General features: G+C 57.5%; 1 protein-coding gene across 1 annotated transcript; it reads left to right on the forward strand.

Moving 5' to 3' along the window:
- Positions 1 to 6,075: 6,075 nt before the first annotated feature.
- LOC143221346 (protein Wnt-6-like) lies at positions 6,076 to 16,310 on the forward strand. Its single transcript, XM_076446816.1, has 5 exons — positions 6,076 to 6,095; positions 6,613 to 6,833; positions 15,368 to 15,475; positions 15,582 to 15,745; positions 15,849 to 16,310. The coding sequence occupies exons 1-5, from the start codon at positions 6,076 to 6,078 to the stop codon at positions 16,308 to 16,310; spliced, it is 975 nt and encodes a 324-aa protein (XP_076302931.1).
- The last annotated feature ends 10,291 nt before the right edge of the window (positions 16,311 to 26,601 follow it).

Genomic DNA, 26,601 nt, shown 5'->3' on the forward strand with positions numbered 1-26,601 from the left:
TAAATGTTTGTACGACGATAGACCGTTATCGCTGCCCTGCATCCAAGGTTCCAGCATCCACGGACGAATCGTCGCGCAGACCGTTTCTCGTTTCACCGTTTCGTCCTCGCCGTTACTCTTTTTCCATTCTTTCCCTTTCCTCTTTCTTCCGCGTTCTCTTGCTCCGGTAAATTTCGAATTTTCCTCGGACGCGAATACCTTCTCGCTGGCTTCGCGCGAAAACGAAGGGAAAACGAAGGGAAAACGAAGGGAAAACGGAGGAAAAGAAGGAAAGAAGAGGGAAAGAGGTAGGAGAAGAGACGCGTTCCGCGTGGAAATTGGAAAGTATAGTCGCGACGAAGGTGGCGAAAGGTGGTGGTGGTCCGTGGTAAGGTCGAGCAAATATTTGTCAACGATTTAAAGGGGATTTCTGCGCGCAGTCGACGCTGTACCGTCGCACCTTGCTCGCTTACCTGTCCGCGACGTCCACACGACGGAGTGTTTGATAAATACATTAGAAGGTTCGTGGTTTGTTTCGACGACAGGTATTTAACAGGTATTTAAGTAGGTTCGAGGAATGCCACGGCGTAGTCGCAGGTTCCGAACGTTCCCGTTCTTTTCCCTTTTTTCTCGGTTTTTTTCCTCGAGCCGCCGCCGGCATTTCGCGTTGCACGAGTCAACCTCGCGAGGAAGTTTGTCCATCTACGCGCTTCGTCCTTTTCCTTCCCTTTCCTTCCCTTTCGTGCCCGCGGAATCGAGGGCCGATTACTCCGATCGGAACCGGATTCTCGTTCCCGATCGAGATTCCCCGATTTTGTCGCGAGGAATACTATCCTTCGCCTCCTCTCTCCCCCTCTCTCCGTCTCTCTTGGCTGCGTTTCACGGGAGAGCGCGGAGACACGCGGCGGAGCCGGAGTCGCAGGATCGAACGGCGGACAAAGACGACCGAGTTGGAGGAGTAAAGAGGTAAAGAAACGAGCGAGGATGGACAATGGTCTCGCTCGAAGCGTCACCCGTAAATCTCGTTGAGCGCGTATAATTTGTAAGTCGGCAGCAGCCCCGTTTCGCCTCTTCCCTCGCCTCCTTCTCTCCTCCTTCTCTCCTTCTCTCCGCTTCTGGCCTCCCGCTCGCGATCCCTCTTCGTCTCTGGCCGGAGACCGCGAGAGCCGTCTGCGAGCAGAAAAATCGGGAGCAACGGTGAGCAGACGAGCAGAGAGGCATCGGTCGGTGATGGTGGTGGTGTGCAAGATTCGGACGCATTCTTGCGCGTCTCCCTCTCTCTCTCTCTTTATATCTCGGTTTTACCGAGGATCGGCGGTATCGCGATCAGCTCGGTTGCGTTTAATTGGGCCGCGTACCGTTGACACGGTTCGCTCGTTAATTTCCTAGCCGGCGAGACGCATGCCGCGCTCGCTAATTGATCGTCGCGACCTAGACCAACCAACGGGGTAACCGGCTAATTATTTCCCCGGAATCCTGCCTCTGCTTCGTCGCGCCGGGTCGGGAGAGCGGAGGAGAGCCGGAGGAGAGCGGAGGAGAGCCGGAGGAGAGCCGAGAGAGGCGCAGGTGGAAAAGGTGTCGGGAGATCGGCGATCGACGGCGCGGTATCGTAACGAGCGGTTGCCGATAATACGATAGCGTTCGGTCGGGTGGCAAAGTTGGCCAATGAGCCGCGGTGGGCAGTCCGCAGCTACCTTCTCGCTGGTTGGACAACCCGATACTCCCACCCGATGCACTCTATCTTACCTGGCCTCTCTCTTTCTTTCCCGCGCGGCTATAATCATAATCATAAGAGGACGCGGACCGTGTGACGCGAGGTCACTGGTTCCGCTTTTATCGGGCCCTGGCCAGCCGATTCGCGCTGGAATCTCGCCGCTCGCTCCGCTCCGCTCCACGCCGGCAACCTGCCGAATCGCTCCGCGTTAACGCTCGCGAGCCGCTCGCGAACCGCTCGCTGGATGTTTGCTCCCGATACCGGCCGTATTTCGGTCAGCCTCCCGCTCGTAATGCTTATTTTCGTCGCGAACGCTTCTCCAAGTTTCGCCGCGGATTAGTACCCTCTCGCGCCGGTTTGTCTATTTGCAGCCGTAAAAGCTCGACCTTTTCGTTCCCCCGTGGGAGGGATGCGCGCGGTGCCAACGTAAACACGGAAAATTCGTTCCCTTTGCGCCGCGAGCGGCGCGTTCCGCGTCGTACACATCTATTCGGCCGCGACGCCGACGCCGACGCGATCGGTCGATTTCCGATCTAAAAACGAGGCGACTCGCCAGGGAACAGCGTTCGTCGCTTATCCGCGGTCGGCTTCGATTCCCGGCGCATCGTTCGCGGCGATAAATTTAGTTCTGAACTTCCTCGTCCGCGACATCACGATCCCCCGACTCGTAGGACAGAAATAATTTCGGCTCGACTCTGATTTATCGCCTAACGAACAACGTTACCGGAATTCTGCGCGAGACACTGAAACATTCGCGCGCGAAACGAACGCCAGGCCTCGCGCCAGCTCGCGCCAGCTCCCGACAGATACAAACGCGCTTATCCCGGCATCGACGAGAGACAGAGAGAGAGAGAGGATCGCTCGCGAGTTTCGAATTATCCCCTCGAGCTACCGTTTCCCGATTATCGTAATCGACCAGTCCGCCGCGCCGTCGGTTAGCCGATTTTACGGCGACGATAGTCGTAAACCGCGCGGCTCCCTTCCTAACAGAGGGTTAGACCGGCACGCAGCTTTCCACCTGTTCGCCCGCTGCCGCCGCCGCCGCGAGTATCTCGGAATTAATCGCTCGCGCGTGTCCTCCTCTATTCGCGCGAACACCCACGGGCAACGGAGATCGCGCGCGTTCGGATGCTCGGTGATTTATCGGATCGCGGGGACGCGTCGCGTCTCGTCCCGGCTGGGCTAATGGCGTCCGCGCGTCCGAGCGACGTAACCGGCGATTAGTTTGAACCGCACCGACGCGTCCGGATAAAAGTGCCGGTAACGAGCCGGCCCGTGGTAGTTAACGCGAGTGGAACGCGTGTGCGGCGCTGGCGAAAGCACGGGATCGATTTGGGGAGGAATGCCGGCGTCGGGGGCGTAGCCGCGTTTCCCGACGCTAGACGTTCCGGCAGAAGAATTCGAAATTGTTCCGATGGCGTGTACGCGACGCAGCCGCTATGTACGGAATTTTAAGACCCCCGTGTTATCCGAGCTTACTCTAATTTTATTAGCCTACGCCGATTCGATCGGGTTTCATTAAGCCGCGTGCCGCGAATAATTCGTTAAGCGCCGGTACGCTCCGGCCTATAATCCCCGATCCGACGCGAAAATAGAGGCGTCGCGATCTCCGCCGTCTTCTTCTTTCTCCGCTTCCCGGGGGGTTGGTTCGCGCCGCGAATTCCTCGAAACGCAACCTAGACTCGCTTCCGAGCTCACCCTTCCCACCAATTTGTTCCACGGCATTCCTTCACCCGGTTTAATTCGCCTTTAGGCCGAGTTCCGAATCTCGGTGCGATTTCGCTTCCGAGTCCACTTCCGTTCCTCTTCCGTTCCCCCTACCTTCCTCTTGCTTCCTCGCGATACCTCGCCGGTCTCCCTCGGCCAACGGATTCCTCCGGTGGTCGGTGGCGCGACGAGAAAGCGAACGAGTGGAAAGGAATGGAGAGGAATGGAAAGGAATGGAAAGGAAGAAGCAATGGATCTCGCGGTCGATCGGATTACCCTACTCTCGATGTCCTTGGAGGCGAGGTTCCCAACTTCCGTCGTGTTTTCTTCCTATCCTCGAGGGTCTCGTTCGGACGGTGAGAGATATTCGAAGAATTCACCGGTGGACCCAGCGACCGTTCTTCTTCTGCTGCTACTCCTCCTCCCTCCCTCCCTCCCTCCTTCCGTTCCTTCTTCTTCTTCTTCTCCTCCTCGAACTCCTTTCGGCAGCCGGAGGACGGGTCCGTTCTCTTTTTCTGGTACTCTCTATCCAGAGTCCTTCTCCCCCTCCCCCCCTCTCTCTCTCGCTCTCTCTTTCTCTCTCTCTCTCTCTCGATTCGAGCGGTGTACGAACACCGACGAGCGGAGAGCGAGGCCAGAGCAACGTAGCTCTCTCGTCACTGTCTATCCGAGCAGACAGCGTGGAGCTGCCCTTGGAGCAAAGTGAGTGCGTCTAATGAGGCAATAAATAAGTCGACCGCCCTAACCGGCCTCTCCACGCTTTTCGTTCGCGACGACGTGTCCATCCTCCGCTTCTTTTCTTGCCTCCGCGTACACCGCGACAACCCCTTCTTCGTTCTAGCCCGCTCGATCCTCAACCCTTCCACGCAGCCTCCGCTCCACTTTCTCCTCTCCTCTCGTCTCCTCTCCTCTCCGCTCGCGCCGCGTCGCTCAGCCTCGAATTCGAATCTTCCGCTCGGTGCCTGCTGGACCTCCGTCCCGGCGGGCGACCCGCGAAAATAAGTTACGCGCGCCGCTCTCGGTTCTTGACCACGCCAATTCCCGCCGACTGACCGCGAGCTTTAAAGCGATATTAATAGCCGGCACCGCGAACAAACCCGCCGATCCGCGATCGTCCGACCACGCGACGTGTTTGCATTAATAACGTCGTAACGTTATTCGCGCATCGCGCGAGAGAGCACCTATCGACCGGCCGCGATCGCGCGGTTTATTTCGCTTGGCAGGTCGGCCGCGCAGAGTCGTTAACGAACCAGCGCAAATATTCTTTGCCTCCGATCCTTTGAACTGTAAATGTCAGGACAGCGTCACGCAGCGGGGCTCCTCCGCTTCGTTCCGCTTCGTTCCGCTTCTCGCCAACGGCGCGAAATTTTTCAACTCGGACCGATGTCTCCTCCCGCGGCGGGAAAATCGCCGCGATCGGTCACCGTTCCCGATCGCTTCCATCGACCGCCGCGAGCTAGAGGAACGAAGGAAAAACGCGCGGCTATTTTTAGACGCGCGCGTAAGAGTTGGTTCCTCGTTTGTCAGCACAGCGATAAGGACGTTTGACGAACGCTCGGTCGCCGAGCCTCTCGCGTCATAACTTTCCACTTCTCGGAAAGTCAGCGCCGTTTATATCTATGCCGGTCGTCTATTATCCGATGCGTAGGAAACGGGGCCTTTGTCGCATTCCCGCGCGAGCTTGTCGGGAAATCGCAAGCGCGAAACGATTCCGGGAAAAGCCGTTGAACCGCCTGCCTCTTGATAAGGACACCGAGCGGACTCGGGTTTATTCCGAAATCACCTTCGCCTCGCTTTTGAGTCGCTTCTCGTCACGATTACAGTTTCGATGCTGACGCGACTGACTATGCGATAAACGTTTGATTATTACGAGGATCGATCTTCGATCCGTTCTTTCCCACGCGTTAGCATTTATCGCGGCGGGGAAAGCAAAAGGTCTGGGAGGAAAATTGGAGAAAACGTGTAGCGCGATGGAGAAAGAAACGGACTTAGTACTCGGGTTTAAAAACCGACGGGGATGTTCTTTCCGCTTGTATCGGGAGGGTTTTTCCCTGGAGTATATCCGGTTCCGGGGGGTTGAGGTGGCGCGTTCCGTTATGGAGACCGTCGAGGGAACGAGGATCGGTCGGGTTAAGAATATCGACTGGTCGGATGAAGTTTCTTGCGCGTTGTTCCGCGGCAACGGGTCCGATCGTCCCGCGAGACGTAACATGCGCCATATTTTGCTCGGGAACGAGAGCAACGTTTAGCTTTTTTTCTCGGCGAAGGTGGAACGGGGAACGGGGAACGGGAGGAACGGAGAACGCGGGTCGCAACCGGCTCTCGACGTCCCTGCCCGCGGAGCGCATTTCGATCTCTCCGCTTCGCGAGTTTCTCGAGAATTCTTGTCCGCGCATCGAACGTTCTTGTCCGCGCTGTTATAGTCCTCGTCCGAGGCTGGAATCCTCGCCCAAATGACGATGTCACCGGTGCACGACTGTCCGCCCGTATTACCACGGAACTCCTCTTCTTTTTCTCCCGGTTCGTGCGGAACGAAAAGCAGAGAGCATCGCTGGCCGCACCAGCGACGTACACGGGCGCGAGCAACCGTCCTTACGGAATTATTGCCATTAAGGTCGTTGCATTCCCGAGAGGCCGTCGTGTACGCGCCCCGGCATCCTACCGACGCAGAACTAATGATCTTAATTAACGTTTCGTAACGAAGGTCGCTCCTCTCCTCCCCTTCTTTCCACCCCTCTTCCCCCTTCCCCCCTTATCCTCCTCCTCCTCCTCCTCCTGCTCCGTCACCGACGCCGCCGCCGCCGCAACCGCCGCCTCTCTTCTTTCCGCAATTTTTTACGTCGAACCCCTTAGTCTTGGTCCGTCGTTCGTCGTCCGTCGTTCTTGCTCCTCTTCTTTCCGCTCCGAAGGAGAGCACTCCGCGGTTCCCACTGTCCTCTCTCCTCCTTTCGTCCTCTCCGTTTCTGGCTTGTTCTTTACTCGTCCCCGTAGACCGTGTCTCGTCCCTGGTAACCTGCCACGATGAGTACACACAATGGCAGGGAGATTTAATTATAGTAATGGCCTCGCGGCGGTTCACTCGCCGCGCCCGTGTCCCCTCGCGCTTTTTGGTACCCGGCGATCGGCTCTCGTCCTTCGAAAAACCGTAGACGCGTCGAGCCGAGCCGCGCCGAGCGGAGAACTCGCTGATCCGATACCTCGCTTCTTCGCAGGACCGTTGGAAATCAGGTGGTGATGGATCCGATGCTGATCTGCAAAAAGACCAGGAGACTGAAGGGCAAGATGGCGGACATCTGTCGGAAGGAGCCCTCGCTGCTGAAGGAAATCGCGAGGGGCGTTCAGGTGGGGACCAAAGAGTGTCAGTACCAGTTTCGTAATCGCAGATGGAACTGCACCACCATCAGGAGGTCTCTCAGGAAGATCCTGTTGCGCGGTGAGTAACGTCCGATCGGCCATTTTTCCCATCCACCTAGCCGTTTCCCCGACGTTGATCGCTCGATCGCCGGCGAATATCCCTTATCGATCCGCGTCGCTCGAGTTACCGGCTCGAACGCGCGCGCCATTACTTTCGAATTAACCTCGATGAGGCTATCGCGAGCGAGGGAAAGCGGTCTGGCCGGGCGGTTTTTGTCCGCGCGGTTGCGTAACAGCCGGTTTCATTAATCAAGGAAATTATTTACGCGCGCGTCGCAGTTGTCGCGGTAAACGCAGCTCCTCCGAGTCCGTTTCGCTCCTCCGCGCCGTTTCTAGCCGGCACGCGTTTTACGAGCTTCCTCGGTGACCGATCGCCGAGGGATTTAACGACCGGCATTCGTCTCGCGAGAGTTTTTCCCGCGACCGAGCTCGCGAAAGAAAGCCGCGAGTGTAAGGAGAATTATCGCGATTACCATTCACGGTCCCGTGGATGGGATACCGATTTCGGTAACCATCGGACGCGCGAACGATCGTCGTGGTAAATGGAACGAACGGAGCCGTGGATCAGGGTCGAGCTCGTGTCCGTCGAAAAATTCTCACGCGGTTGAGTTAGCCTGCGCATCGGAGAGGAGACGAGAACGGCGACGAGAGAGGAGGAGAGCGAACCTGTCCGCGTGGCTCGCTTAGTTACCCGTCCGATGTATTAATTCCGGGTGATCGAGCACGACAACTAAATCGAAGACAGCGTGTCCAATAGGCCGGACTGCGCTCTAGGCCGCGCTATCAGATCGGTACCTTTTGGTAGCCTGACAGATCGACACTGTTCGTCGGATATTAGTGGCAATATGTTCCCTTAATTAAAGGCTTCATTGCCAAGAAGACTCTCTCTCTCTCTCTCTCTCTCTCTCTCTCTCTCTCTCTCTCTCTCTCTCTCTCTCTCTCTCTCTCTCTCTCTCTCTCTCTCCCCCTTGGCCCTCGGCTCGCCCACGATCCAGAGATTACGCGTTCGATCGTATCGAGGGTGATTCGTGGGATGGGATTGGTCGGCGGATCGGGACGCGTGGATTCCGGTCCCGCGAGCGGACGATCGATGATCGAATTATATCCGACACTGTCGGCGATGGCTGACAATCGGTGCTGGCTCCCTCGGAGATTCCGTCGCTGGCAAACGGTGCACCGTTTTCTACCCGGGCCGGTGGCCACGGCTGCGAATCAACCGGCCAACGGGTTAATTAACTCGGCCGAGCGATACTCGCTGCGCGCGATCTTCCCGCCGCGAGATGGAATTCGCTAAATCGAGTTTCGATACCGCACACGGAGACGCGTCGAGGCAGGTTAATATCGGGGAACTACCGGCGGCCGATCGGCTGGGAGCTGCAACAGGACGGGCCGAAAAAGGATCTAATTTGCGTTTCAGCTGGCACTTACGAGCTTGCCTCACCCCATAAAAACGATACCGCGTCGTAAAGACGACAAAATCCGATTACATTATGCTCGGCGGAGGAATCGTAAAGTTTCGGTGGCCGGCCGCGCCGTAAACGATTAACGAGCTTTCACCGTGGCCGGCTTTTTACGCGAAATTCGCCGCAATCGCGGCGCTCGTTCGCGGAACATCGTAATTACCGGTGGGTCAGCTCCCTCCGACAAGGGTTCTACAAAGCGAGTAGCTGCTCCCGTTTTCCGGCGAGTTTTCGGCCGAGTGCCCGAGTGCGCGGGACCCAAACGCGACCGAAACGGGACCGAAACGTAGGGCCCCGGAACGGTTGAGCGGCAGGTACATAAAGCCCGGCTGCCGGGTGCATTATTGGTCGGCGCGGATCGATGACAGGGGCGGCGATGTGTTAACCGGTCGTTTCGGGTGACAATCCTCGACGTGGTCGTTTATCTGCGACCCCGGGCGAGGACAGCTCACCCTGGGAAGTCCGCAGCCGGAGATATACGACTTTTCGGCCCACCCTCGACGAGAACCGTCAGCGCTCGCGCCTCTTCCGAGGCCTCTTCCGAACCGCGTGGAAATCCGCTCGGTCCGTTTCTCCGAGATTTATTACGAAGCGCGGATTCGTCTGTTTGCTCCTCGCGGAGAAATACCAGGTCGGGGATCCGCCGTGGGATTTGCTCGCGTGATTAGGAAAGGTAATCGCGAGCGTGAAACGCGGCAGGGATCGCGATGGGAGGTCGCGAGCGGCGCGTCGATATAATAGCCGAGGGAAAGGGGAAAGGGGAAAAGGGAGGAGAGAAAAATCGAACGGTGGCTTATCCGTGGATGCTGTCGGCGAGGTGGAATCGAAGCGAGGAAAAATTCCTAACGGGCGAGGACGGAGGGAAAAAGCGAGGAGGAAGGCACGCTACCGGCGGCGCCTATCTTAATTCTCGATTGACGTTTATTTATCTGGCGACGTTTAATTTTTATGGGCGCGATCTGGCCGATAGGTTAGCCTCGCAGGTAGCTCCAGCTGTGTGGTCCGAGCGGAGAAGAGATGCCCGCAGTCGGACTGGTAGAACATTCGTGGACGAGCAGCACCTCTTAATTGAGGGGTGCCGCGTGTCGCGATAAGAGGAACACGGGCGTCAAAAACCCGTGGAAAGAGCTACCAGGGGAAAGGAAAGGAGGAAGGAATTTATTGTGCTGCCACGGCGCGTTCGTTCGGTATCCGAAGGCAAGGATTCACCGTGGCTACGATCCCCGGATCCTCGTCTCGATACCGTGTGCCCCTGTCTCGACCAAATTAAGAGAGTGGTTTTCTTCGTTCACCGGGATTCCGTAGAGTATTACTCGGCTACGGAGGAAACGGCTCTCTAAAAGCGGCTTCCTCGAATCAACAAATTGCTCTTTCTTCTCCACGAGATCGGGAGGCGGAGCCGGCAGCCGGACGATTTTATTCCGCTCCGTCGACGTCTCTCCTGGCCAGACGGGTGAACGACCCCCTCGGACCCCCTCCGAACCCCCGGGAAAATTCGTCCCATTCTCTCTCCCCCGATATCGCCGATCCCCCTTCTATCCGCTGGAAAATTTTTCTTCCACGCACCCGACGCCGCCGCGTTCGATCGCCTCTCAAACATTCTCTCCGCCGATGTTCCTCGGCATCTCCTCTAACGAGGATGCTCACCTTGGCGCGGTTTTAATAAACTCGAGCCGCGTCGCGCGATTATTCCGGGCCTGGTTTCTCGCGACGTTCCGTCCCCGATCGTTTTATCGAGTATCTATTTCGGCCCGAGGAGAACGCGCGGTGATTTTTCCCCGATTGGTCCCGGCGATAACCGGCAAACGATCGCGCGAGCAACCTGTCCGCGACGCTCGCTGCTGCGACGAGGATAAAGGAAACGGTTTCCGCTTAATAAGACACCTGGTCGAGCACGGTGGTCTCGGTGCCCGCGTCATTCGTCTCCGGCGTCGAACCGTTTCGCCAACGACGCCACGCACCGGGTTCCACGGATCCTTTCTCCGAGAAAAGGAGAGATTTGCGACGCGATGTCACCGGGCGAGGCGACGCGACGCGAAGCGAAACGCGACGAAGGGAAACGAAGGGAAGCGAGTGGAAAGGAGAGGAAAGGAGAGGAGACGGGACGGGACGATAATGAGCGAGCTAAAAGCGATTTAGCGCCATGGCGCTAAGTGTTTTGTCGCCTCGCGAACTCGGTGCTAACTAATGCGGTTCGCTCAGGACGCGCACCGCATCCCTTCTTTCGCGCCTCTCACCTTTACCGTTTCGGACATTCGTGAATTTACCAGCACTCGCGTACGCGCCACCTAGGCAACTGCCACACACGTCGCTCGTTTATTAACATCGCCTTTTCTCGCGGTGCCTCGTTTAGAAACTCTCTCGCGGACCGAGCTCGAGAAAGCCGAGAATCCAGCTCGAAATTTAGCCGTCAGCCGGCATTGTTCGAGCAATTGCACCGAAGGCGATTGACACGGCGGAAACGAGAGACAGAAAGAGAGAGAGAGAGAGAGAGAGAGAGAGAGAGAGAGAGAAAGGAGCTGCGGTGGGTCTGCTGGCTGGAAGGATTTTTACGATTTACGCAGCGGAGAGGTGGCGGGCACCCTCGCCACGGGAAAGGACGATACGAGAGCTATGAACGGCGATTACGGGGGAAGCGTGTCTTCCAGCTGAAAAGGGAAACCCGAATTTTTCTCGCTTGCTAGAGTACCTAGCGGTTGCTAGGAAGGAAATTGCCCGTAACTAAAGCGACGCCTCTGGGTGTCTACCGACAGCCGGAACACCACTCTTTCTCCCCGTCATCCTCCAGTCTTTTCTCCTTCCTCACGCTTCTCCATTGTCCGCCGGTTTACCAGCCGCATACCGATCCGCGTTCTCGATTCGAAATACCGGAGGTCTGCGACCGACTCACGCTACCGGTCCTCGGCCCGGTCCACGCGGTCCTCTCTCCGCCATTGTCGCCCTGGCCGGTCGCAGGAAAACGCGGAGAACGAGAGTGGCTTGCCGATGAGCCGCGACCAAAAGAACCGGCTACTTTCCCAACCGACTGTACCCCGAGGAGACGCGGAGGAGACGCGGAGGAGACGCAGGGTGGATCGAGAGGCCGGTATCTCCCACAAAGGGTTGACAATAGCAAACAGTTTAATGTCCCGTACGTTTATTGTATCTCGGCTACCGTGGCTTTAACTCGGATCGGTAGCCGGAGAAAGGGTGAAAGGAGGGAGGAAGAGGGAAGGCCGGGATGGAAAAGGAGATCGGAACACCGGGACAGATCTGTTATTCTGTTAGACTCTGCCGGTTCGCCGGTGACATTTGAATGCTCGGTCGATTTTACGTTGGCGAAGGGAACGCCGGAGGAAGAAGAGCCGGCGGAGAAAACGAGAACTTCCATATCCCTCGCCTCCTCCTCTCCTCTCCGTTCCTTCTGCTCCATCCTCTCCTCCTCCTCCCAATCCTCCTCCGAATCCTCTCGCCGCTTTTCCGCCGCGTTCTCGCGCGATTCGCGCCGAGGAAATCGCCAGGGACTCGAAGCGAGAGGGAGAGAGAGAGAGAGAGAGAGAGAGCGAAGAGAAAAACGGAAGGAACGGATAGAGGATAATTACGACGGTATCTCGGAGCCGGAGAGGTTGGTTCGGGCTGGCAAAGTACGCGATTGCCGAGCCGGAGCGGGAGGAGAGAGGAAAGGGAGGAAAGAGGAAAGGGAGGAAAGAGAAATTCCTGCGAGAGAAGAGAATCCAGCGGTGATACGGTGCACGGGTGAAAAATCCACGGAATCTCGGGAAAAGGCGAGTGGCCGTTGCCGCAATTGGTCATTGGGCGATTTTTGCCGGCATTCATGCGTCCGTTCTCGCTGTATTTATTGGAAAGGTTTCTCTCGTAGGATCCGCTATACACGGGGGTTAACTAAACGGCGCGGAGCCGTGCCTCTTTTCTCATTCGATATTCTCCTCTTTATTTATACGGGCGCATCCCGCGATTTATCTTCTCTCTTGTCTCGCCGCGTTCGTTTTTCCCTTTCTCGATCGCCGCGAGCGAGCAGACCGCGCTGGCGCGAGCCGCTGCTCTCGCGCGCTCTCTCCTCGTAATCGCGGGATCATCCGCAATTAGAGCGGACCCGGTGAAACGCGGGGGCAACCCGCGGCATCCGGTTCGGCCGAACCGTTCGATGAAAACACCGGACCCGGAGCGGACCGGAGCGGAGCGGAGCGCGGCCGGCCGATTTACGTACGCGAGTCCGCGGCGATGCCGCGCCACCGACAGACCGATCTATTGCGCACGAATCGGCGCATCCAGCGCGATAAATCGCCGGCCGGCGAAACAAATCACTCGGCGAGACCGATCGATGCTATCTGCCCGCGTCGATCGGCCGTGTCCGCGACATAATTCCTGCAATGGCGGTGCGCGCGGCCCGCACCGTCGCAAATTACGCACTCGCATAAACCAACCGCCGATTAATCACCGCGCGACTCGCCGCAGATTTGTCGTACCCGCGATTCGGTCCGCGCGCTCCACTTCCGTCCGAGCGATCCGCCGCGGCTACACGCTCGCCGATTCTCCATTAAATCGACCACCCCGGCCGTCCATCCGCGCTTTTCATCCGCTCCGATCCCTCCATTCCGGCGACCGAGCGATCCCTTCTGGCCACCGTTTTCACCGAGCCTCGTAAGTTCCACGCGTCCGCCGTTTAAGGCGAACGCGTCGTCGATTCGTCGTCGCTCGGTTGCGTTTCATCCTGACCCGTGGACAAGAGTTACGCGTGTCCCGTTAAGCGACCGGTGTCGCAAAAAGGGCAAACCGCGGCAGCCGAGGCCGACGTATAAATACCGCGCGATGAATCCTCGTCACCTTATATAATCGACCGGCAAACGGATTACGATCGACTACCAACGATGACGAACCACGCGCCGACGTGGCTCTCCATCTTTCCCTCTTCTCGGCGAGACGCTTCGCGAGTAAACGCGAAAATCGCTAGCCTCGTCGGGGCGAGAGCGGTCGCGAAGAAGGAGAAGAAGAAGCGGCCAAGAAAGAGGATGAGGAGGAGGAGGAGGAGGAGGAGGAGGAGGAGGAAGAAGAAGAAGAAGAAGACGACCACTCGCAATTAAACACGGCGTAAGTCTCGCTCCGAGGATAATGCCCCGGAATGCTGATAATTGGCTGAGCCGTCGGGGCGACCCGAGACGATGGGCGCTCCGTGCACCTGGCAGCACGGCACTGCAAGATCATCGGCTCGCGATCCCTCGTGTCTAATTGATTCCAAGTGATTTATATTACCTGCTGCTCCTCTCCGCCTCGAACATTCCCGGCCCTCCACGCCACGCTCTTTTACCTTTTCTCCGCCACGAACGTTTCGTTGCGGCCCGACGCGGTCCGACGCGGACCGACGTCCACGCGTCCGCGCTCCCGATAGATAACTTTGTCCCTCGCGAGCGTTTCGCCATCTGCCGAAATCGGCCCGGCCGCGCCGCGATCCGGAAGCGCGAGTAACAACTCGACGCGGTTCCGCCTGTTGAAAGGATCGCGGATGCGAAGAGATCGGTAGGGAGAGAGAGAGAGAGAGAAGCTTGTGGGAAAGAAGCAAAAGGGAAGAGAGGAGGAGAGAAGAGCGGGATCGCGATCTCGGGAACGGCGGTGTGTGTGGAAGAGCGGGCGCATGAGGCAAAAGGAGCGGCGAAGGAGCGGCGGAGACGCGGAACACGGTGAGGGAATACAAGCTCGGAGGCAGCAGCGAGCCAGGGCCTTTCGCTCTCGAACCTCGATATCAGATCGCTCGTATAAAAACTATCGTATCGTTTAAATACGCACTGAAAGGTGAGGCGATGCATCGGAAGATACGCGGGCGGTGGCAGGCTGCCTCTCGGGCTGCGTCTTCTCGTTCCGTCCATCCGTCCGTCCGCGTGTCGATCCGCGCCGAAGATACCCGGCTGGAATCCATGGGAACCACGGCGAACCGAGCTTAACGCGTATAACCCCTTCCCAGGCCCGCGCAGACCACAGCCACCGTCTCTCCCTTTCCCTTTTCTCTCCCTTTTCTCTCCTTTCCTCTCCCTTTCCTCTCCCTTTTCTTTCCCGCCGCTGGCCAGCCCCGCGCACGCCCGTTTCCTCTCGCGTTTTCTTCCCCGATGTCCTCCGAGATTTCGAGCCCGCGCGGCATTAGTATTCGCCACTGGTTTCCGCTTAAACGTTCGAAAAGGATAATTGCCTCGCGGCGCGGAAACGCTTCGAGCTGGCTCCGGCTGCGATTCCATCGGCAGCGGCCGATTGCTCGCAGATACGCGCTCCCGATACTTTGACGCGCAGCGCCGATTCCGCTGCTATCTCGCGCAACGACCCGCGCAGCACACGCGCGCGCTCCCGCGCCTCCAAAGGAATCGGTAATTGGGCCCGCATTCCGGCTTCCGATTATAAGTTAATCCGCTAACGGGCCAGGCGGAATCGCGAGATTCTATCGGGCCGAGTGTGGCGCGCGGCACGGCCGATCGGCCGCGAGAAACCGAGGACGGACGTGGTCCGCTCGGCCGATCGCCGCGTAGACGAGCGCGAGGACCAGCAGGCGGAGGGTCGCGGAGACACGCGGAAATAAAAAAGGGTACCGAAAGGATTTGCAAAACCCGGATGCTCGGACAGGTGAGAGACAATGGGCCAGAGGGAGCGGTTGGACGGAGGCGGTGGTAATCTGCCGTTTTGAAAAGGGGTGGAACTCCGCGGCGTGCATTGTCCGCCTAATGATGGAGTGGAGACGTGACAGGTGAAACCGAATACACACGCCACCGAAATTCTGGCTCGCTTTCGCGCCGCTCCCAACAGTCTCCACGACCGTCCTCTCCACTTCGGCACGTCGAGCCTGTCGCCGCGCGGACCTCCTTCCTCCCGAAATCCTTCCGCTTCGAGGGCGCGACGCCCCCCTCTCTCCCTCTCGCTCTCTCTCTCTCTCTCTCTCTCTCTCTCTTCTTCTCTCGACTCGTTTCCGCCCATTCAGCGGGTAGCCGATTAATCGACTTATCCTCCCTTCCTAATTACCTCGTTCGCCTTGGTAATTACTCGTAATCCGATTCCTTCGCTTCGGCTTAATCCTCGGGATCGCAGAGGACCAAAGTCCGCTAATCGATGGTTGCAGATACCAGGGAGACGGGGTTCGTGAACGCCATCACCGCGGCCGGGGTGACCTACGCGGTCACCAGAGCTTGCACCATGGGCCACCTGGTCGAGTGTTCTTGCGACAAGATGACGTCGAAAGGTAAGATCCGCGCGCGATTATCGCAAGAAGCCTGGCGCGAATGGACGCGTGTTGCGCAGGTCATCGGCTAGGAAGCTGAGCCGGACCGCGGAATCGGCCAAGAGCCTGCCAACCGAGGGCGACTGGGAGTGGGGCGGATGCGGGGACAACGTGAAGTTCGGGTTCAAGAAGTCGCGGGATTTCATGGACGCTCCGTACCGGAAACGCAGTGACATCAAGACGTTGGTGAAGCTGCACAACAACAACGCCGGTCGTCTGGTAGGCAAGGCTCTCTCTCCTCTCTCTCTCTCTCTCTGTTACTCCGTCTAGGCGACGATCAGCGATTGCACTGTTTTTCTCGGTGCGTGTGTGTGTGCCGCAGGCCATCAGGGACTTTATGAGCACCGAGTGCAAGTGTCACGGGCTGTCGGGCTCGTGCACGGTGCGGACCTGCTGGCGGAAAATGCCGCCGTTCCGCGAGGTCGGGAACCGGCTGAAAGAGTCGTTCGACGGCGCGGCCAAGGTGATACCGAGCAACGACGGGCACAGCTTCATCACCGAGGGGCCGACCATCAAACCGCCGGACAGATTCGATCTGATTTACAGCGAGGACTCGCCGGACTTCTGCAAGCCGAACAGAAAAACGGGCTCGCTGGGCACGCAGGGGCGACGGTGCAACTCGACCAGCCAGGGAGTCGACGGCTGCGAGCTGCTCTGCTGCGGCAGAGGCTACGACACCAGGGTCGTCAAGGAGAAGATCAGCTGCGAATGTAGGTTCCGCTGGTGCTGCGAGGTAACTTGCAACACCTGTCTGGATAAGAAAACGATCAACACGTGTCGCTAACGATTAGACCTCTAGACATTTGTAATATACGCGTCGCGCCGTCGATCGTTCGCGACCCGATCCTCTCCTTCCGAGCTTTCCACGCGCAGGTATCACCCTGGATTCGACTCGCCGGAGGCGAAGCGATTCTCGCTTTTCTCGCTTGCGTCGACGCGCCGCCTTTCCATCTCTCCCGTTCCCACCTTTTTTCCCCTCCTGCGCTCGCGTTCCCCGCGTTTTCTGTACATAAGACTGAATGGACGAAAGTTTATACCGTGCAGCGTGAAATGCGAATAAAAACGTGTATCCCCGATCGAATTCTCGTTGGTTACTCTCTCGATCGCGGCGGATCGCCGCGGATCATCCGGAGCGGAACCCGCGGGCTTTCCGCAAAGGTAAGTCGAGTGTCTCGCGAGCGGTATAAAACGGAGGAAGAAAAGGAACGGCTCGGCGTAAAAAGCGGCGGCGCGCGTGGTCGCGGCGAGTCGTGAATGCCGCGGAGAACGAAGACGGAGAGGAAATCGGCGAAACGTCGAGACGTTAGGAGGCCTCGTATATTATCGCGTCGTGTAGAACACAGGCTTTTAGCTGTAATTCGACCTTGTACACGGGAGAGGTCGTGCAAGCAATAAACAACCGGTGTCTACATCTCCTATAAAATAGTTTTACGAGCAGACTGGAGAGAGGAATTTCGCATAACCATAAAGTCGGGAAGGAGGCTCGCGCCGTATCGCGACACGCTCGCCACGTTTCGGCGATAGCGGAAGCCATAAACACTCCGTGAAGAGAAATCTTTTTTCCCCTTGACGCGCGCTTGTCCGTCTCTCGACCGTCTCTCGACCGTCGATGGTCCGTGCCTGCCCGTGGGACGTGAAAATTAACGCGCTTGCCATTGTGCCATTCGCCGGCGTATATTCGGTTCGATCGCGCTGGCAGGACTAGACCTCCGCGGGGTCGTAAAATTTACACGTAGCCGCAAATTCCCGCGCGCCAAAGTACGGAGAAGATCGCGAGAGGGGTGAGAGAGCGCGTGGATGGACGAAAGGAGGCGAAGGATAAACGGGAGGGTGGCTAGGGGTAGCTCGGCGGCTGGAGGGTCCTCGAGGAGACCGGTTGGTGGCAGGGGTTAAGTAAAAAATTTAGGATCGCGCTTACACCCTCCAATTTAATACGTGACGCGGCAGAGAGAGAGAGAGAGAGCGAGAGAGGGGGGGAGAGAGAGGAGAGGCCGCGTAAAGGTCTCTTAATAGAGAGGTCGACCTCTGGAGGGTAGGAAGGTGGTGAGCTGCAATTAGCCCCACCAGCGCGGCTCGGCCGGGCCGTCTGGACTCGATTAGCCCATGGCCAGGAGATTGGTCTGCTTTGAGCCGGCTGGGTGGTCCAACCGGGGTAATTTTCGGCTGCCGTCCACGTTCCCCTTTGAGGGAAAAATGGCCCCCCGAAATTGGTGCCGGAGTTACCGCGCGCGTACCGCGTGCCGGAGACCCGGTCCACGGCCGGGGCCGCGCCATTTTTGTTCCTCTCCGAGGGATCTTGCGCCGGTAATTCAATTTCGCTCGACATCCGCCGATCCGCGGCGGTTATTACGGCTTAATGAAAACATCGCCGTCGCGGAGGATACTCCCCTTTCCTCCTTTCGGCCGCGACGCTCGATTTACCCGTTACCTCCTCGCGCGTTCCTCGCAGCTGCGCGGGACGCGCTGTCGCGCTAGCGGAACTCTCCCACGGGGAACGCGATCGTTCGGCACCGTTCCTGGAACGATTAGACGCGGAACAATGGAGCCCGCGGAACGCACGTGGTCGTGACGCGCGACAAAACCGCAAAACGCGACCGTGATTAATCGCAGAGAGGCAGAGCCGGGAACGCGCGGTCGCTTCTCTCTGCCTTTCGTTCCTCTCGGCCGCCACGCGAGCTCCTCGCTCGCCTCGTTACCCTGGAACCGCGCGAGAGCTAGCGATAGGACGCTGACCGAAGCGGATGGGAGCGGATGGGAGCGGACGGGAGCGGACGGGAGCGGAAGGGTAGAGAGAAGAAGCAGGTCCTGGTACGCGTTAGACGGCGCAAGTTGCAAGTGTACAGGGGCAAGACACGGAGGCGCCGGAGGTGGTCGGTCGTTGGAGCCGGCCGCGCTGCTCCGACGCCAATATTAATTAAACGATCCCATAAGCGCCTAACAAACTGGCTGTACGTTAGGCGGTTTATTGGGGTCCCCGAGCAGGACGTTAAAATGTTCCAATCTTAATTAGGTAGGTGTTTACAGGAGGATAATTCCACGGGCTTTAAGCCGGTGCACCGTTTACCGTTTCTACCGGACGCGGGCCACCGGCCGCGACGACTCTCCTCCTCCTCCTCCTCCTTCTCCTCCTCTTCTTCTTCTTCTTCTTCTTCTTCTTCTTCCTCCTCTTCGAGATATTCCTTGAAAAGATATTTCTCGTCTACCTTGCGCGCCCTTTTCTCCGAGCAGCTCGAAGGACGAAGGACCGTGCCACGAGGTAGGTGGAGGAGGTCGTTGAAATCTTTACGGTTCTTCCAGCTTCTTGGAATTTCTTCGACCTCCCCTCCGCTCCCTCCCCTGCATCCCTCTCCATCCCTCTCCATCCCTCTTCGCCCGGCATACTGGTCTTGCGTAATTAGCCACGCGTTCTTTTTCCCTTTTTTTCCCTCGAAAGGCGAACGCTAAGACGGGCAGAAGAGGCGAGTAATTTTCGCTCGGAATGCGCTCCGGATAAGCTTTCGTCCTCGTCCTCCTTCTCCTCCTCCTCTGTCCCTCCCTTCTTCCTCTTCTTCTTCCACCTTCTTCTGCTCCTCTTCTTTCTCGGGGTGCGACGTTCGTTTAATTTCCCTGCTCGTATTGTTCGATTTTCAACGGACCTCGGAAGCGGCATGGGTTGCGCTCGGACGCTAATTCGACTCGATTCGAGAAGCATTTAGAAGCGGTTAGCGCTCGCAGCGCGCCGCGGTCTTCCGCGTTCCTCCGAGCTCCGCTCGCGTTTCCGTCCGATGCACCGGCGATCCACCTATGGCCGCGCTCCTATTTCGAAGCTGAAACGCCGCTCGAGAAATGACGGGGCGCAGCGGCCAGCCGCGGGCCTCGCGCTCTCTCTCGATCCTTATCGCCGCTGTAATTCCAGCCGCGCGCAACGTTTAACCGAATCGCGGAAAATCGGTTAAACCGAGTCAGCGTTTCGGCGATAGATCCCGCATAGAATCCGCTTTAGAGTTCGCTTAGAACGCGCGTAGAACGGCAGGCGGGGCGAAAATTACCGGCGCGGCCGACTCGCAATTTACCTATGGCTCGCGCCGAGCCGAGCCGTATCGTAATTATCGGTCGCGTAATATCGGGGAATTTATTCGAAAGAATTTTTCCCAGGAATTTCGCTTTATCGGCCTACCACTCGCTCCGGCCAAGCGCACCCGTTTCCAACTCGCGAGCGACTCGCCCCGGCTTCTCCCCGAGATAATCCCGCTTTTCTCTCCTCTCCTCTCCTCTATGCAACTACGGATCTACGGGGTGTCCCGGATCGCGCCGTTTCGACCATTCGTAGAAACTTAAGCAAAACGGTAGCGCGCTATAATTCCCAGCGTTTCTGCAGACTAACGCGATATATGCAAGTGTTACTCATACAATGTATCGTTTCTTTGAGAATATAAAATATGATTAACCACAGTCTACGTTTTTTTCTCCGATTCTTGTCCATTTAGAAGAAGCGTGGTTACTCGAGCAGACGGCAGAACAGGTATCAAGATGCGAATATTTTTTCCAATATTTTTATCAGGTACGTGTACTTTGTAATATATTGGGTCATTCGTAAAGTCATTTCGTTTTGTCTTTTTCTTTTTCATGCGGTTGAAGCGCAAAGTTGGTTGTGCAAAAATACAATTAAGTCCTGTGTAGGAAAAAACGAAATGACTTTCCGATAGATTTCCGGCGAGATAGCAAAAGTTACGAGACACCCTGTGTATAAAGCTATGCCGATCTCTTATCTAATTTCGCCGTAGCGAACATTCGGTCCAACCCTCGATGATAACACAGGCACGAAAGCGCAGATCGATTAGAATTTTTATCAACCGTCTCTCATAACAACAACCAATTTTTTTTCTTTGAGATGTACCGCTTCGCAGTAACAGATATAGGTCGAGTGCCGTAGTATATCATTCATATACTACGAGACACCCTATATATAAAGATATTCCGATCATCCGACTAACCTTATCGTAACGAACACTGGCGTCCCACCCTCGCTCGATAAGAATTTACTTGCCACGATTTTAACTCCCCCTGAGACACCCCTTTCTTTCGCATCGATAAATATCTCGCTTTCGTTTTTAAGAAAAATAGAAACTCGACTTTGCGAAGAAGGTCGTGTCGCGTGATCAATTTTCTCGAGATTCACGCGGTGTGGTTTACATGGTCCTGCGAGTTTTCTATGATACGCGACAAATCTCCGTTTTCACGCTTTCGTCTTTGAGAAAAATAGAAACTCGACTTTGAGAAGAACGATGCGTCGATCTTCGCGAGATCCACGGGGGGTGTGGTTTACGTGGTCCTACGAGTTTTCTAGGATTCGCGAGGCGGATGGTGGAGGAGATTCGGCGAATCGTTGGGAAATCTTGGCGAGAGGGCGAGAGAGGGAGGGTGGGAGGGAGCGAGAGGCGGAGGGACGATAAATATCTCTGTGAGGTCGCGTTGCGAGCACAGGACATTGTGGGCAATGGTCGTAAAGCGACGTGTTGCCGAGCCCTCTCGGCCCTCGGCTCTCTCTCTCCTGCTCGGCCCGGCTCCGCTCTGTGTTTCCGATGCCAGATTATACGCGCTGCGCCGTGGCACCGACAACTTCATCCGCGGGGCGCCTCTGATTTATCCTTATTAATAAAACTTTAAAGTGCTGTTAACATGTGCCGGAGGGTGGCGGTGACGGCGAACGCGCCGCAGAAACCGAGAGAGACCGAGCGGAGGTTGCGGCGACGAAAGAGGAAGGAGCGGCCCGTGGCCGAGCAAGTATTGCGCTTCCTCTATACCCCGCACCTTTATTTCGCCATTTCGCCGTTTCGCAGCTTTCCCGTCGGCTCTCTCCTCTCCTCGTTTTCTCCCTCTCCGTTTCCCTCTCGCGAATCCCCGTTTTCCGAAGCCTCCCGTCGACTTCGTCCGGAAGTTTCGACGACCACGAAGGACTCTAGGCGCTGTCCAACATGGTTCCGAGGAAGATCGTTCTGTCGAAGCGTATTCCGCGCGCGAGCGATCGAAGGAAAGCGAAGGAAAATAAAGGGAAAGGGTTGGAGGAGATGGCTCGGAGATGGCTCGGCGATGGGGAAGATACGGCGAGAGAAGAGGAGTCTCGGTCGAAAGTTTCTCTGCGAGGTGGAGCACGCATGGGCGCACAGCGGGAAGCTTGGGACCGGGAGAGTTAAGGACGGCGGGGCGAGGGGGCCGGATGGGGTGGCCGGGGGTCCCGAGGAACCGAGCAGCGCCTCGACGAGATATCAGGCATTATTAAAAGTACATAAACACCGCGAGGTAAAACGCGAATTATGGCCGTGACTGGCTGTGAATTAAGAAGGGGCGACGATGGAACGATGAGAGCACGAGATAAAGAGAGTCATCGCGGTCTCGCGCGCATCCCTGCCTCCCAGGACCCCCGTTTCCCCTCTACGTTCCCTCCATTTGCTCGTCCGCTTACGCGATAATCGCGTTTGCCCGAGTAGAAAGCAAACACGGAAATAAAGGTGGAAAAGGAAAACGAGGACCGTTTGCTCGCAGGTCTGGCTTTCGAACGGAGAGAGGGAGAGAGAAACAGGTAGGCCGAGAAAGGAGACGAGTATCTCGGAAAAGATGATCGCGATCGCGACGAGTCTCGTGGGGTTTAGTTACAGGAGCACCGCGATCGATAGCTTTCTCTTCGGTTGCGTAAGCGAGCGCGCGAGGAATCGAGCGGAGAGCGGAGGATAAAGCGGATCGGATCGCCTTCCGTTTTCGCGGCGGAGAAGGAGCGGACGGAGGCTCGGATGGAGGCTCGGTAACGAGTGACGACGTCTCGGAGAGTTTTCGGACAGCGGGACACGGGGGATGCGGATCTCTCTAATGAAGCCGTTTTCGTCGACAGACCCACCGTTGTCCCGTGGGTGGGAGCGAGAATCGCCGCTTTATCGCGACCGGTCGATCTCAGATCGACGTTTCGACTCCGTATATCCGCGCGATCGTTCCATCGATCGACCATGCGACTCGAACGTAATTCACGATCTCCCGTCGTCGGCCGTGGACCTCCTCGATCGCTCCGCTCTCCGCCATTTCCGATACCCTGCCGCGTCTTCTTTCTCTCCCTTTCTCTCCCTCTTTCTCCCTTTTCCGCGCGTTCCGCGCAGCACGATCGAAGAGGAAACCGGAATACCCGGGAACCGCGGTGGTGTCGGTTGATAGCGAAGCATTTTTCTCGGGCCGAAGCTCGGGCCGGTCGGTTATGAAAATCCGGAGAACGGAGCGGCATGTCTCGTGGCTTGTCCTCGTGGCTTTTGGCTCATGTCGCGCGTCCACCCACGATCGGAGGATATGGATGCGAGCAGTTAGCCGAGGGGACGAGCCGCGACACGGTTGAATCATCGCGAGCACGCGGGTCCCGGTCTTTCTCCTCGCTCGAGTTTCCGGCCGAGCGGAAAACGCGAACAGGCGGCGCGGCGGAGCGGAGGAGGAGAGGAGGAGGACGCAGGTGCGTTCCGCCGGTCTACGCCGGGTCTATCTCGGTAGGCTAGAGAACGTTTATTACGCGGCGACCGGTGGAAACGGTCCCTCCTCCGAACGCGTCGGTCCCATCTCATAAACGGCCCCGTTTTACGATCCCAACGGTGGTTTTCGCTGCACTTTTTGCCGGTTGCCCGCTGCCTGAAAGCTTACCTACCGGTCGCAGAGGCGAGGGGAACGGTCGGCCGTGGCAGCTCCTTCTCCCTCGCTCCTTCCCGATGGAACACCTACCGCGATAATTACGTGACATTTTGTTTGCGACCGCAGGGGATTTTTTCCTCGCCTCCGTTCCGACCTCGCGCGTCGCTCCGAGACGCCGAGCGCCGCTCCCCGAGTCGTTCCCGAGCCGTTCCCCTAGTCGTTCCCCGAGCCGCGCGCCCGTTTTAATTTCGGCTATTACCTTTAAATTATCTGGGCCGCCGACGAGTAGCCTAATTTTTATCGTCGCTGGCCGGGAAAAATTTTATCGCGCGCCGCTCTCTCTCTCTCTCTCTCTCTATCTGTTCGCGCGGCGAGAGGCGAGAGAGGCGGGAGAGGCAAGAGCTGGGAAGAACGTGGGACGCGCGAGTGGATGGTGCGGCGGAGGTCGGAGATCGAGGGCCGACGGCAACGTTCCGTCGATTAACCTCGAATTATCGTCGTCGATTCGTAATTACCGGGAAATAACTCAATAAGGGGCCGGTGTATTATGTGGCGCGGGCCATCGATAAAATATCAATTTCGATAATGGCCGGTGGGTCGGAGGATCGCGCGAGCAACAAAATCGAGAGGGAGAGAACGGCCGGGAGAGGCGCGAGAAGAAGAGAGGAGAGGACGGTTTTGACGCCTCTCCTTCGCGGCAGCCTTGCGGTGTAATTACGAGCCTCGCGGAACACGGCGGTGGGTCCAACCGGGCCCTTCGGCCCTCTCTCCCTTCCTTTCTCCCCTTTCTCCCGTTTCTCCTCGCGCCGACTCGCCCTCCTAGCCTCGATCTTTCCTCGGCAGCATCTCCGCTTTTCCTTCACCCTCTGCCTAGCGATTCGCGAAGTGGCTCGCGAGTCGGTCGCGAGTCGAGAAGGAATCGCGGATGTTGGAGGGTCGGTGGTACGATTTCTGGAGTGAGAACAAAGAGGCGCGGATACCCCCTTCGCAGTCACCGACTCGAGCGGTGTATGCTAATTTACCAGGAATCCTCTTCTTCTTCTTCTTCTTCTTCTTCTTCTTCTCCTTCTTCTCCTTCTTCTTCTTCCTCTTTCAGCGGCTGCTGCTGCTGCTGCTGCTGCCGTTACCACCGCTACTACCTTCTTCTCGTTCGTCGAACGTTGGACAGAAGAATGAGTCGAGTCCTCGGATGACCAGGTGGTCCCCTGTTTGCGCGTACACACCCGAGTGCTCTCCACTTTTTCCCTCGCTTCGTCTTCGCTCCCGATGATCTCGACGTCGAATCGCTTTAGTTAAATAAACCCGATCTCCGGCTCATTGTCCCCGTGGCCGCGAGCCACGGTGATATCCGCTCGGCTGCGGCCGATCGGTCGTAAAAACGCGCGTATCGTGGAATCGTGATCGGATCGGGGCCCACCGCGACCGAAGGGGCGGAGACCGACCTTTCGTTTTGACGCCTGAACGGATTCCGCTCGGCTCTGCTCGCAAGATATTTCCAATATCGTAAAACCATTAATTACCCGGTGGACCCGGTGTCCGTGTGTATCGGCTCTCTCTCCTCCTCCCGCCCCCAGCCTCCTCGGTCGACTACTTAGGTGGCCGTCGCTGACCGGATGATGTATTTCGGCGTTTTTGCTCGACATTAATAACAACGTCTCTCGATCCCGACCAGTCGCTTCTCCGTGAAAGCGCCTCTTTCCTCCGCTCGGTTCAATTACCGACCCCTCCGCCTCTCGCTTTTCTTCTCCCTCCTCCTCATCCTCCTCCCGCTGGTTATACGCCTCGCGACGTGGTCCGCGAACCAGCGCCGATACCACGGCGTCTCGCTGCGATTCGTCGCGGTGCAACCCCGAATCGGTCCGGGGCGCGAAATCGATTCGAGGAGAACCGTTTGCGAGATATCCGCGTGACGGGCCAACGGAACTCGTCTAAACGAACTCGTCTCGCGAATTCCTCGCCGATACGAGGAGCGAGCGAGCGGGTTAGGCACCGAGGGGGCTGCGAGGGGGCTTGGAGGGCAGAGATAAAGCTAGATAGGATAGGAATCTGGTTGTCGATGAACGCCTCCGAACACGGTGTACGGGGAATCGCGATCTCGTGCTTTCGTTCCCACAGTCGGCGGGGACGTGGATTCCGCTGGAGATTCCCTTTGCTCGTTCCGCGGAGACGGGCAAAGACGGCAAAGGGAGCGGCGGCGCGCGGGGCCGAGCGGAGAGAGCGCGCGCGAGCCAATTCGGCCCCGGCCCCGGCCCCGCCGGAGGAACGAACGGGGGCCGAACGGGGACCGAACGGGGACCGAACGGGAACGGGTAAGGAACACCGGGAGGGAACAGGCGAAGGGAACGGGAGGAAGGAAAGTATCGGCGGAGTCTTATAACACGCCAAAACACCGATAATTCGACCGTGTGGTCCCGAACGTCAGCCGATATTCTTTCCCACGAATGGCCCTCGGAAAGGACGACCAGATCCAGGACCCGCCAAAAGGGATTCCTGCCATTCCGACAGCCTATGCTCCGGCAAACGCGTTCACGACCCACCTTCTTCCCAATCGCAAAAACGATAAATTAGTTGATTTACTCGCCCGTTTTTTATCGGAAATAATTCCTCCGGAGGACGAGATCTCGCCGGAGTGGAAGATTAGGGCAACAGGAAGCACGCCGGACTTCTTCGTCTTCTCCTCCTCCTCTCCCTTTCTTTTTGCTTCTCCCCTCTCTCCTCTCTCTCTCTCTCTCTCTCTCTCTCTCTCTCTCTCTCTCTCTCTCTCGCGGCGTTTCCTTCCTCCACCTCGGTTCCCGTAATCGTTTACTTCGACTTCTCCGCCCGTTCCCTTTTTACTTCCCTTCCGCGCGCCCGGGAAGTCCGAGAAGCAAATCGCAGCGCGTTTCATCGGCGACGTCCTCGCGAGAGGGAAACTCGATGGGAGCGGAGAGGAGAGGAGTCGGGGCGAGGGATAAAATCGAGGGCAGGAGAAGGCGGGCGAAACGGCACGCGGCGCGTCGCGGCCGATCAGACGCGCGTGGCATCCGTGATGGGGCCCACGGCGCGACGCGGGCCCGTGTCTCGAGGGGGCCCTCGATTGTCAACCTCGTCCACCGAATTTCGTATTCGTCCAGCATAATGAGCCCCCTGCCTATCCCCCTGCCGGGGAAGACGAATCTTCTCGCGAGAGACCGTGAGAGAGAAGCACTCTCGGTCGGTCTCGCCTCACCTTTGTCCTCGGATCGCGGTTCGAGAGGAGATCGGCCGAGAGCGGAATCGACACGCGTCGCTCGTAAAAGTAGAGAGAAGAGAACGAGTCCGCGGCGAGGAGAAATCCTTGGGAGATGCAGAGGCCGAGCGGGATCCCTGGAAGATTGCGGAGCGCGTGACGGTATGCGTAATAATAGTAAAACCGAATGAATCCACGTTCGCGCGGTATATCTCGTCGGATTCGGGGG

This window comes from Lasioglossum baleicum, unplaced genomic scaffold (genome assembly GCF_051020765.1).
Source record: "Lasioglossum baleicum unplaced genomic scaffold, iyLasBale1 scaffold2274, whole genome shotgun sequence".
Lineage (NCBI taxonomy): Eukaryota > Metazoa > Arthropoda > Insecta > Hymenoptera > Halictidae > Lasioglossum > Lasioglossum baleicum.

Coding starts and splice junctions, on each gene's coding strand:
- LOC143221346 (XM_076446816.1), top strand. CDS start 6,076: ATGATCTTAATTAACGTTTC. Junction 6,096..6,612: donor ATGATCTTAATTAACGTTTC/GTAACGAAGGTC, acceptor GCTTCTTCGCAG/GACCGTTGGAAATCAGGTGG. Junction 6,834..15,367: donor CAGGAAGATCCTGTTGCGCG/GTGAGTAACGTC, acceptor CGATGGTTGCAG/ATACCAGGGAGACGGGGTTC.